Below are 11,970 nucleotides of genomic sequence, written 5' to 3' on the forward strand. Positions count from 1 at the left end.
CGGAAAAGATTAGCCTTTGTTGGTAGCAAATTATGGCATGCTCTCCACAGGAACATTTTCACAGCATTAGGAATATTTAACCTCCAGCAGGTTCGCCATTCCTCATTGGGTTGATGCTTCGTTGAGCTCCCCGGAAGATTCTGTGCTTTCATCTCCATTCCAAGATGATAGGCACTCCTAACAGAAAAAATGCCATTGTTCGTACCTCGCCAGATGAGCCTATCTCTGGGTAGAAAGGGGCTTAGAGGTATGTTAAGGATTATTGTAGCTTCCTCTGGTTGAAACATGGTAGCAATCATTTGCGTCTTCCATTTCTTGTCCGTCATATCAATGAGATCACTCACGGTCATATTGTCCACATGGGCTGGTTTTGGAGTTTGAATCGAATAAGATATGGGGTTGGCCAACCATCTGTCCCCCCACACCCTTACATCTCTTCCGTCACCGATCCTCCAAATGCTACCGTTTTGAATTAAATCCTTGGAGGCCAGAATACTTCTCCAGGCCAAAGATGGCCGAGACCCCAGTTGTGCTTCCAATATGGTGGTGTTTGGGAATATATATGTAGTACTACAATTAAAGATATGTTGTAGAAAGTAATAAATATCCCATAAATAAAAAAGAATAAATGCATGGATTGTCATTGTCCCATAAATGCATGAATTTTCCATGTAAATGAAAATAAGTATTGAGCGTGCATGTGATAGACATATAGGATTGGCAATTTAACTCGTGACACTCGAATTCGATACCTAAAATTTAAGTTAGGGTTGGGCTTAAACGAGTTCTCGTCGTAAACAGCTCACTCGTTTACGACACGTTTAGTAAACATGTCGTGTCGTGTCAACCTGCGAACCCGGCAGGTTGACACGTTTTCTATTTTATTTTATTTTATTTATTAAATGTCTAAACCTAAAAGTTAATCCTAACAAAAAAAAATTCCAATTCTGCCTCCTTGTTTAGGAAGCAGATGAAAGAGTTGATTAAAAAAAAAAAAAATCATTTTGGTATGGCTATAAAAGGTTAAAAACTATAATGAGTTTACATTCATGTTGGGTTGGGTCGGTTTATAAACGGGTAACACAACACGATTATGACCCGTTTATAAACGGGTTCATGTTGTGTTACCCGTTTATAAACCGTGTTGTGTTCGAGCTAGAGGTTCTACACGTTTAATTAAATGTATCGTGTTCAGGTTGGACTTAAACGTGTCGGGTCGTAATCGGGTCGGACACGAACCCGACACAATAACACGTTTTGCCAGCCTAAGACAGATAATGATTATTATTAAACAAAATTAGGGAGTTACAGATAAGCCTAATTAACAAAAGATAACCAGGACACAACTGTACATATATATATATGCAGCTGTTAGTCAATTTCAACTGCCCTAATTTATTTAAACTCAATTAATTAATCAACAGCTTTTTATTCCGTTCCACTCCTACTAAACATAAACAGATAAACTTGATGAGGTTCGTGATACCCGCGTGGCCGGCTTGGGGATTTAAGATATTTGGTTTACAAAGACAGGTTTTGTCCCGTTATTGCCCATAATGTTTTGACCAAACACATTTGTTTAGCAAGAATCAACCATCTAGGACTGGCTGGTAGGGTTAAAATGGTAAGCCCATTAGTTTTGCTGCAGGATTTCTTCTATTAAAGTCAAGACAGAGACACAGGGAGAGGGAGAGAGGGAGAGGCAGAGGCAGAGGGAGACCCTCATATTCGATACGAGAAGAAGCTCAAAAGGAAGGAAGGTATCCCTCTAGTCGTCTGGTATGAATATTGTTCTTGTTTGTGAACATTCTATATGTTTTTTAAATCCTGTATTTAAATTTTTAAAATTGGATATGGGCTACGCTTGTTTCCAATGTTTCCTTTGAAATGCTTCTCTCTCTCTCTCTCTCTCTCTTACTCGTCTATTTGATCGGTGCCTGCTTACACATTTTGTGTTTAATCCAAGGCTTGAGATTTTATTGCATATTGAGTCTCTTTGTGGATTGTGGTCTTTAGTTTACCCTGGTGTTAGGCTTTTGTCATGTATTTTGTTCAAGTGTTTTGTGTGTTGTAGTTATCATATACTGGTGAATCTGGTGATTAGAAATTGAAAGGAGATACTGAATGAGCTGGTGCTTGCCTTTTCGACTCTGGGCTAATCTTTTCCCTTATCTAGTTGTGAAAAGTTGTGAAAGTGTTTCAAATTTTCAATCAAAGTAGGAGCATCTTTTAGACTTGCATTGATTGCCTGGCCCTCCAGGGTAATTGCCATTTCTCTAAACATTCTTCCTTTTTTTGTTTACACCTGTTCCCCCATTATCTCGCTATTCTCCGTTTTGCTCTGCTGCTTCTCAACTTCTCTGGGTCCTAGATTTTCTAGTTTTGATGCTGATACTTTTCCATGTATGGGAGGATTTCGTGCCACTAAATATACTTTTTTTTTTTTTTTGGTCTTTTCTTTTTGGATGAATGCTAATTTAACCTTCTCGTGTCTATAAAAATGTGTATTTGAATATTTAAAAACTCGTTGCCCCTACAAAATTTGCTTTGATATCTGTTCTGGTTGTGACTTTATTGAATAATTTGCTACTAATTTTTAGCAAAGCCTATTCAGTTTTGAACTGGTCGTTAGACTTCACCTAAGCTTAGACCTATATCTTCTTCTATCCTTTTATATTTTGAAATTCTACTGTCCAAAGATATATACCTGGCTTCATTTTACTGAAACACTCAGCCAGGGATTCTTTCTTCTCTGTGAATTCTCATACACAGGATTCAAGGCAATCGCCGGATATTTTTCTTCCGTAAGTGTAGGCAAAGAGGAATCTTATGGTTCGGTAGTGGATCCTGAAACTTTTACCAACCAAAAAATGCATCCTGAAATTTAAGTAGGTAAATTAGAAAACACTAAGGGTGCTTTTGGTAGGCAGAAGTGCTATTCCATTAGGAAAAAAGAAAAAGCCTTTATTAAGGATGGAAGAAATATAATAAAGTAGCCTTGGTGTTAAAGTACACATATACTCTTAACACTCGGAGTAGTCATTCCCATGACCCATGAGGAAATGACTATTACTTAAAGTGAGGAATAGTTATTCCTCTCAAATTAGAAAATACTAAGGATACGTTTGGTATACAGAATGACTATTCCATTAGGAAAAATGAATAACCTTTATTAAGGATGGAAGAACTATAATAAAATACCTTTGGTGTTAAAGTACACCTAAAATAGTCATTCCCATGACCCATAAGGGAATGACTATTTCAAGGATATTCCATTCCACCTTATTCCATTTCTAATAATTTTTTTTTTTTTTTTTTTTTTGAATGGAATAGCGGTTCCATGTACCAAATGTAGCCTAAAGCTTTTGTTCATGAGGTTCGCATGAACGATCAATGAGAGGAGGACGGTTGATAGAATGATATTGGACCTGCTTTTTTTCTCTGTTGCTTTAGATAATGCACCTTTCCCTCTGAAAATTTGTTTCGTAAATAACTTGCTGAAATGAGTTTATACTTCCATCTCTCCATTAACATTCTCCACTTGAAGTAATAGTTAAGAAACTGTGACAGATTTATTGCCTGTTTAGGCTGATGAGGATGATTCAATCTGGTCTTTAAGAATTTGAGTGGGAAGTAGGGAATGGAACTTGCTTCTCATCATACTTCTTTGAATCGATTATTGTGTACAAGTGAAAAACTGCCTCTGGTGAACTGGTCATGGGTAATGAACAGGGGAACCTAAATTGGTATTTTGGTTGGTATTTATAGATTTAATATGAGACCCTAACATCGTAAGACTGATTTCCTAATGTATTTGAGATTATGTTTCTAATTAAATGGGTACTATCTCATGACAACTCAACAAAGTGTCATCCCCAGCTATTTGGGTTGGCTGTATAGATGAGTCGCTCAACAAGAAATTTGCAGGCCTTAATTCCCCTGTGATATTTGTTTGAGTCAGTATTTTTTTTGTCACTTAGACCGGAAATATTATTGGACTAGCATAGTTGGCTGCAGAATGTTTTCTAAAACACCTGTCCGAGGTCTGTCATCCTCTGAGTTAGCCTACAATGGTAAGGTGGTAATGCTAGCAGTTTGGATTTTATGGGTTTCACCAAATGGTCAAATCACTTCAAATGAAAAAGTATGAAATAGGTAGGTCTTTGGGGAAAGCAATTTTGCATTTAATAAGTTTTAATTCACTTTTTTCTTGGTGGGTTTTGGAAATGTATAAGATTCAAGCACTTTGTGCATAATCTTGGTCACATTCTTTGTTTATCTCCTTAGAAAATATTTGACAATATTGTTCAATGGTTGTGGTTATAACCAGCTCTTTTATCAATTTAGAAATCCCTTGCTGATGTTCTGCTTTGAGTACATTAAGCCCTGTTCTGCTTCTGCAGAAACATGTGTGTTGTAACTTAAAAAAGTGGTAGGGTATATTTTTCCTTATAGCCCTACACACACATTGTTATTATTTATAGAGGAGAGTTACACACTTCAATTCAACTACATCTACTAAGAAGATAAACTTAACCCTATCTTCTAAATCAAATAGCAACAGATAAAATACAATTATTCTAATCTAACATGAGTAATTAAGTTATCAGTGATATAATAAGTCATATTGTTCTCTGTACTGTGCTCAATTTAAAACAAGCACTTTTGCTTGTCAAAGAGTGGTAGAAAAGGCACTAACTTGCTGTTTGACCAATTTCAGATAATTTAGTTACATCAAAAATAAAAAAAGCATTCAGGATATGTTTCTTTGATACCGCTTCTCATCACTGTGAATTTTCAGATGGAAGAGCAAACTTCTCATAGTGGGCAGATTATTGAAATCAGTGTAGATATCCCTACTGGAGAGGGGAGCACAGGTGGGAGTAAGTTTTGTGGGGAAGCAACTTGTGGATTCTCTGATACTGAATCCTACTCTAAGGATGCTAAAGAGCGATCAGCTTCGATGCGCAAGCTTTTAATGGCAGTGACACTGTGCGTTATCTTCATGAGTGTTGAAGTAGCTGGTGGCATCAAAGCCAATAGTCTAGCAATATTGACTGATGCAGCACATTTGCTTTCAGATGTTGCATCTTTTGCCATCTCCTTGCTCTCCTTATGGGCTGCTGGCTGGGAAGCCACCCCCCGGCAGTCCTACGGATTTTTTAGGGTTGAGATTCTTGGTGCTTTGGTTTCTATCCAACTCATATGGTTGCTTGCAGGGATTTTGGTATATGAAGCCATTCTTAGACTTATTCATGACACAGGTGAGGTGAATGGCCTTTTAATGTTCATTGTTGCTACATTTGGTCTAGTGGTTAATATCGTCATGGTTCTGTTATTGGGCCATGATCATGGCCATGGACATGGACATGATGACCATGGTCATGGTATTAGCCACAGCCACGGAGTGACAATTTCTGCTCATCATCATCATCATCATGAGGAACACCCAGAAGATGAACATTGCCATGGTCATGAAGATCCTGCAGACCATCATGGTCATGAAGATCATGAAGATCCCGCAGACCATCAAGGTCACGAAGATCCTGCAGACCATCAAGGTCATGAAGATCCTGAAGACCATCATGGACATGAAGATCATGCACACCATGATGGAAATCCTGCTGAACCACTGCTGGATAAACCAAAAAATGGACATGAACAGAAGAAGAGGAATATAAATGTACAGGGAGCGTATCTCCATGTACTTGGGGACTCCATCCAGAGTATTGGGGTAATGATTGGAGGAGCAATCATATGGTATAAGCCCGAGTGGAAAATAGTTGATGTGATTTGCACCCTAATTTTTTCTGTTATCGTTTTAGGGACTACTATCAAAATGATCCGGAACATACTTGATGTCCTGATGGAGAGCACACCAAGAGAGATCGATGCAACAAAGCTCGAAAGGGGGCTATTAGAAATGGATGAAGTGGTGGCCATTCATGAGCTGCATATATGGGCTATAACGGTGGGGAAGGTCCTGTTGGCTTGTCATGTCAAAATCAGGCCAGAAGCAAATGCAGACTTGGTGCTGGACAATGTGGTAAATTACATCAGAAGGGAGTATAACATAAGTCATGTAACCGTACAGATAGAGCGTTAGTGGGCTCTTCACCTGGAAAATGATTATAGGGGGAAGATTTACATGTATCTGTGTCTCACAATTCCCGAAGTCCCCAATTATTTCATCATATGGCTGCATATGCTCTTCCTAGTAGCAGACTTAACAGTCTTCTTATATGTAGTTCTTCAGGTTTTGCGCACTCCAATTGAATTTTTAGCAGCAGATTGGTATCTCTCTCTCTCTCTCTCTCTCTCTCTCTCTGTTGTGGTATTACTTGAAATGGTGGATTTTTGGTTGTAGGGTCGGTGTATATTTAGTTGTTAACTGGAAAGGATTCATCAAGCGAGTGAAGTAAAAACGCACTCTTTACTTCCATGCACCGCAGGTAATGCATAAGCAGACACAGATATGGCCCTACCACCATTTTCAGAGTGACACAAACAGCATCCAGCTGTGCCCGCCAAAGCGTGAAATATATTCTGAAACAACTTCAACAAATAAGAACACATTATAAACAAAACAATGGTTATTTCCCTAAAGAATTCACTCTTCTGGTATGCATGGAGCATCAGCAGAGCATTGGGGTCTACTACAAACAAGTTTCAAAGCGTCACGCATGTGAGATGGGGTTCAGTTGCTCTCCATGTTGGTGCATATACGGTAGGTAACCTCAGCATATATGCAGCTTGTGAAGTACTATCGGCCTGCTTTGTTCCGCAAAATGGCAACAGCATCCTCAGTAAATATTTTACGTGGCGGTTGACAGGCCAGAAGAAAGCCTGTAAGTTGAGGATTAGGTTTCGTTGTTATTGGAAAGTTGTGAAAGAGATTCCTTGGCGAATGACTGTAGGGGTAAAGCGTAATGGTAAGACTCGGTGTAATTTTATTACAGTGTTCACATGCGCAAGAAGACAAGTCCAAGTTTCGGAATTTGTCTTGAGAAAGAGAAATGGCTCTGGTTGTGTGGCTAGAGGTGTGCAATTGTGTTTTAGAGGTATGGAGGCCACAGTTCCAAGAGATAAGATTCGTAGACATCATCAAGTGAGTTTTGGTGTTTTCAAGCAGCAGGGGATTTTATTGGATTGAATTTGTCTTCTCTGTAAGATGTGTGTCTCATAATATCATATATATCTGTTTCTTCTACATTGAGTAGTTGTAAACACAAGACAAATACACATCCTTGCTGGTTCTAAATTATGAATATGAATGGAAGAATGATCTTCCTACTACGTGTGAGAATTTAGATGATCAGCAGAGGAAAGGAAAAGAGAGAAAAAAACGAGAGAAAGAAAATTGCCTTACAGGACAGGGTACATGCATATAAAGCAGGTGACAGAGAGATTGGTCTGATGGCAACCCGAGAGACACAGTAAGAGGTGGCCCCTTCATAGGGTTGTCTTTGTTAGGCCTCTCAGAAATTGAGAGTTAAAGAGATACCGCGCAGTAACATGTAATGGTGACAATTCATGTAGGTGTGAAGGGTTTGGTCGTGTCAAAGTACATTTAATTACCACGGGTTGGTTTGTTTCGAGTTAGCAAATCACGTCAAAAATTATAAATCTTAATATTGCATATTGGGTTTGAGTTGTGTGTCATAGCATGAGGATAAGACTATATAAGTTAATCTTATCCTAACTCGTTTAATTAAACAGGTCAAATTTATCAATCTTAATTCGCTAATTTTATATTCAATTCATGTTAAATTCGCGAGTTGTGTCAAAAATTGTCGATTGTTGGATTAAAAAGGCTAGCTAGTGATTTTCCCTATAAAAGAACAATATATATATATAGAAGTTTATATGTGATGTTTGTATGTGTGTGTATGTATATGGGTTCTGAAAGGGTTTGTTAGTTAGGTTAGGCACTTGGCCTGGTTATAAGAGCAAGAAGCAGAGTAGAGTGAACATGTAAGAAAGTTTTTTTAAGGCAGAAAAGGCCAATTTTACAAATCGAAAAAACAAAATTGACAGAATATGTATTTTGTCCTTTCCCTTTGTGCTTACTTTCAGTGTCATGCGACTTTACTGGCATACTTCAAAGGTCAACCATCATAATAAAAGAACTTAGGATTGATTATGAAGAGATCAAATATTGGAAAATAGACATCGGATCTATGATTCAAATCCCTTCATGTGCTCCCTTTCCAAACAAAATTTCTGTCCCCCGACGCACTTATTGCATGTACCATGCCCACAACTAGCTGTTATAGGCCCCATATATATATATATTTCATGGAATTTGTATTCCTACTTTGAGCTGAAAACTATATGGACCCGAAAGGGGCTTCTGAACAATTTATTCGAGTGGGTGGGTTTTTTGTTCTAATAGAAAACTCTTTACTCAAGTAAAAGAGAGTTTTACTATCAATGATGGTGGTTCAATGGTTTCAAGAAAATTTCTATGAGGTTGGACATATATTATGGTGTGTGTTCAACTTTTCGAATAAAGAATTACCCATACAAGCCTGATTAGTATTAGTAATCTTGGATTTCACTGATGTTTTGGTTGGAATGAGTCAAGCGATGACTTAATTGGTCTTGAGGGAACGCCTATGATTCCTACCATCTAAATCTCTTCTAAACAATTTTTAGCGAATATATCTACCATGGTCATGCCAAGGTAGAGTAACCATTGTTGATCGCCTAAAAGGGAGCCCTCTAACAACCTTTTCTAAAGACAAGAAAAGTTCTTGAAATTCTCAATTGTAGAGGATTCCGATCTATTTTCATGACACACCATGGACGGTCATTTATAATTGAATAAAATGAATACATCAACTAGGTTTAACTGCATCTTATCATTTTTTGTTTTTTTTTTTTTTATATATTCGAAAAGTCAAAACATTAACAAATAGCTTTTTGCACAAAACACTTAAAAAAAAAAAAAAACTCATTTTACCTTTGCCTCATATCACACCAAATATTCCTCTTTAAAAATATATATAATTCATCAAACACCATCATTCTTTGCACCTCAATGGGAGAATGTCAACGTATACTCAGTACATGGAATGCTATATAAAATTTGATGCAAAATACACTTTGGTAAAGTGCTACTATAAGTGCTGACATAGACCAATTTGATGCAATTAAATGCTCTATGATTTAATCTTTGTTTGGTTGGGACGAAAATGGACAACAAGTATTCTCAATGGACAACAAGTATTCTCATTTTCAATATTTATACCCGAATAATGAGAGGTAATTTTATAAGTAGAATCGTAACCCATGTGCAATTTCTTCAGTGTGATTAGAGAGGTAACAGTAAAGAAATGATAAAGAAAAAAAAAAGGGTAATGGGGATGGGGATCTGTGGGAAACGGGAATGACTCATCATCAGACTGGGGAGTAGTGACACAGTCCATAGAAGGACTTTCCAAAACCTTTTCTTCTTTGCTGGTACGCCTTGAGAGAGAGAAAGAGAGAGAGAGAGTGAGAGAAAGAGAAAGAGAAAGAAAAAGGGAGTCCCCACAACTGTCTGTCCCCGCTGCCGGACAAAACTGCCACCGCCAATAATGCTTGGGACCTTGTAAACCAGACAACCCTCTTTCTCTCTCTCTCTCTCTCTTCCCTGCAAAGTCTCACCAACTCTCTCAGTTTCAAGTATAGCTGATATTATATCTTCAAACTCATTTGAGTAATTTCCACCCTTCGTTTCTTACCACATCCTTTTTCTGTTTCCATTTTCTTTACCATTGGATTACGGATTACCCCATCTTCAGTACCTCTCTGAGCCCTATTTCTAGTTCTTGTTACCCTCTGTGTGTGTGTGTGTGGATGTGTGAGTTCTTCAAAGCAAAAGCATTTAATATATTCCATATGAGAGTATCTCGGTAGCAGCAGGAACAAAGGAATATATTGTGCGGTAGATATGGGGTCTCCTTCTGCTTCTTGGGGGTTACATTTATTGCAATTGTTTCCTTAGTATAATAACTATGGAATGTTGGTCACCGAGGGAGAAAGAGAGAGAATTTAAGGCAATCTTCAACAACTGTTCAGCTCAAATGGAGGGGCTCCAAGGACCTGTTACTCCCTCTGTATGTTTTTACTAACCTCCGTCCATTCGTACTCTGTCTTTCTCTTCTCTTTAATTCCCTTTTCCTGAATCCTTCCCTACAATCAAGAAACCAGCTGCGTTTACTTCTCTAAAATTGCCTGTATTTAATGCATTGTCTTATTTTCCAGCAAATACAAACATGTGACATGCTGTTTTCCTCTTCAACAATATTCTATATATCCTCGTCCATCATGAGTCCATGAAATTGTTTTTTCTTGCTTCCTTTGGGGGTTGGGTTTGAAACCCAGAAAACAAAACAAAACTTTAATTTTTCTCTTTCTTTTTCTTCTTTCTTGCAGTTCTTTGGGGAACATTCGGGCGTGGCTTGTTTGGAGCAAGAATTTGTCATCACTACAGAAACCTTGAAATTTGAGGAAGAAGCACACTTCTCAACCCCGATGTTAGAGGACACGATTCCATTTCTTCAGATGCTGCAAAGCGTGGGATCCCCACACTTTTTGCCCTTCAAAGAGCCCAGCTTTCAGACACTGTTGAGATTGCAGCACCTTAAGAAGCCTTGGGAGAATTACACTCACATGCCTGAAATGGAAACCCAAATTCAGGCCATAGAGCTTGAGAGCTGCGTCACCCATGACATAGTGGAGCAGCAATATTCACCAGTCAAATCCGAAACCATGGACCTTCAAAACCCACCTTCGGCTTCATGTGTACCGGTCACCGGCCGGGAACGAAGAAAGAGAAAGCGGACAAGGCCGACCAAGAACAAGGAAGAAGTAGAGAGCCAGCGCATGACCCACATTGCGGTCGAACGCAACCGGCGACGGCAAATGAACGACCATCTCAACGTCCTCAAGTCCCTCATGCCCGCGTCCTATATTCAAAGGGTAATTATGACGAACAGTTTGAAGCCATTCTATTATTAAGTTCCATTCTTTTTCAAAAGATTGAAGCATTTTATTTTTTATGTTTTATTTTTCATGAAAAGGGTGACCAAGCGTCTGTCATCGGAGGTGCAATAGACTTTGTGAAGGAACTGGAGCAGCTACTCCATTCCCTTGAAGCGAAAAAGAGAATGAGAAAAAATCAAGAAGCGGGCGACGGCGACGGCGTCCGCTCCGCCGTGGATGTTTCCTCCGACGGTACTCTGTTTATGTCTCCGCAATGTAGAATTGGATCGGAGGAAGGCAACTACGGGGAGGAGGTGAAGGCGGAGAACAAGTCCGACGTGGCTGAGATAGAGGTGACTGTGATTCAAACCCATGTGAACTTGAAAATTGAATGCCGGCGGAGGCCGGGGCTGTTGCTGAAAGCCATCGTTGCACTGGAGGATCTTCGGCTCACAGTTTTGCACCTCAACATCACCTCCTCAGATTCCTCAGTTCTTTACTCTTTCAATCTCAAGGTATTATTCTGTCTCTCTTGCTTTGTCCTTTTACCCAGTCAACCATTCTGACTTGAAGCTCAAGCAAACTGCATTTTTTTTTTTTTTTCCTCCATTTTACGGGTATTTTATATTACTATTTTGGGTGGGTTTAGATGTGTTTTTTTTTTTTTTTGTTTACGCAGATAGAGGACGAGTGTAAGCTAGGATCCGCTGACGAGATAGCATCCACCGTTCATCAAATATTAAGCTTCATCAACGGCAGCTGATTGTTCAAAGAGATTCCTCACGAAAAGAGAGGCACCTCCAATTCCATTGTCCTCATCTCCTAGGCTGTGAGTGAGTTGTATCATAGGGGAAGGAAGGCGCAGGACAGAACACATGCCTATTTTGATGTTTACTGCCATAACTCGAAAAGCTTCCATGTTTTTAATTTTAACTAATTACAAATAAATGTCTATTTTTATTTTTATTTATATGTATATATATATATATATTTATTTTA

The 11,970-nt window shown here is 38.7% G+C and overlaps 2 protein-coding genes across 3 annotated transcripts; both read left to right on the top strand.

The window, feature by feature from the left end:
• Positions 1-1,560: 1,560 nt before the first annotated feature.
• On the top strand, positions 1,561-6,299 carry LOC132186931 (metal tolerance protein 1). 2 transcript variants are annotated; one of them, XM_059601052.2, is made up of 2 exons: positions 1,561-1,779; positions 4,802-6,299. In XM_059601052.2, the coding sequence occupies exon 2, from the start codon at positions 4,802-4,804 to the stop codon at positions 6,104-6,106; it is 1,305 nt and encodes a 434-aa protein (XP_059457035.2). In that variant the 5' UTR covers positions 1,561-1,779; the 3' UTR covers positions 6,107-6,299. The 2 variants fall into 2 exon arrangements, with proteins under 2 accessions (XP_059457035.2, XP_059457036.2); XM_059601053.2 differs by having other exon boundaries at positions 1,561-1,760.
• Positions 6,300-9,475: 3,176 nt separating this feature from the next.
• On the top strand, positions 9,476-11,970 carry LOC132186892 (basic helix-loop-helix (bHLH) DNA-binding superfamily protein). The gene is made up of 4 exons (XM_059601004.2): positions 9,476-10,103; positions 10,423-10,968; positions 11,070-11,486; positions 11,651-11,970. The coding sequence occupies exons 1-4, from the start codon at positions 10,002-10,004 to the stop codon at positions 11,732-11,734; spliced, it is 1,149 nt and encodes a 382-aa protein (XP_059456987.2). The 5' UTR covers positions 9,476-10,001; the 3' UTR covers positions 11,735-11,970.

The sequence above is a fragment of the Corylus avellana genome, chromosome 6, assembly GCF_965113065.1.
Source record: "Corylus avellana chromosome 6, dhCorAvel1.hap1.2, whole genome shotgun sequence".
Classification (NCBI taxonomy): domain Eukaryota; kingdom Viridiplantae; phylum Streptophyta; class Magnoliopsida; order Fagales; family Betulaceae; genus Corylus; species Corylus avellana.

Coding starts and splice junctions, on each gene's coding strand:
- LOC132186892 (XM_059601004.2), top strand. CDS start 10,002: ATGGAATGTTGGTCACCGAGGGAGAAAGAGAGAGAATTTAAGGCAATC. Junction 10,969..11,069: donor CCGCGTCCTATATTCAAAGG/GTAATTATGACG, acceptor TTTCATGAAAAG/GGTGACCAAGCGTCTGTCAT. Junction 11,487..11,650: donor TTTACTCTTTCAATCTCAAG/GTATTATTCTGT, acceptor TTGTTTACGCAG/ATAGAGGACGAGTGTAAGCT.
- LOC132186931 (XM_059601052.2), top strand. CDS start 4,802: ATGGAAGAGCAAACTTCTCATAGTGGGCAGATTATTGAAATCAGTGTA.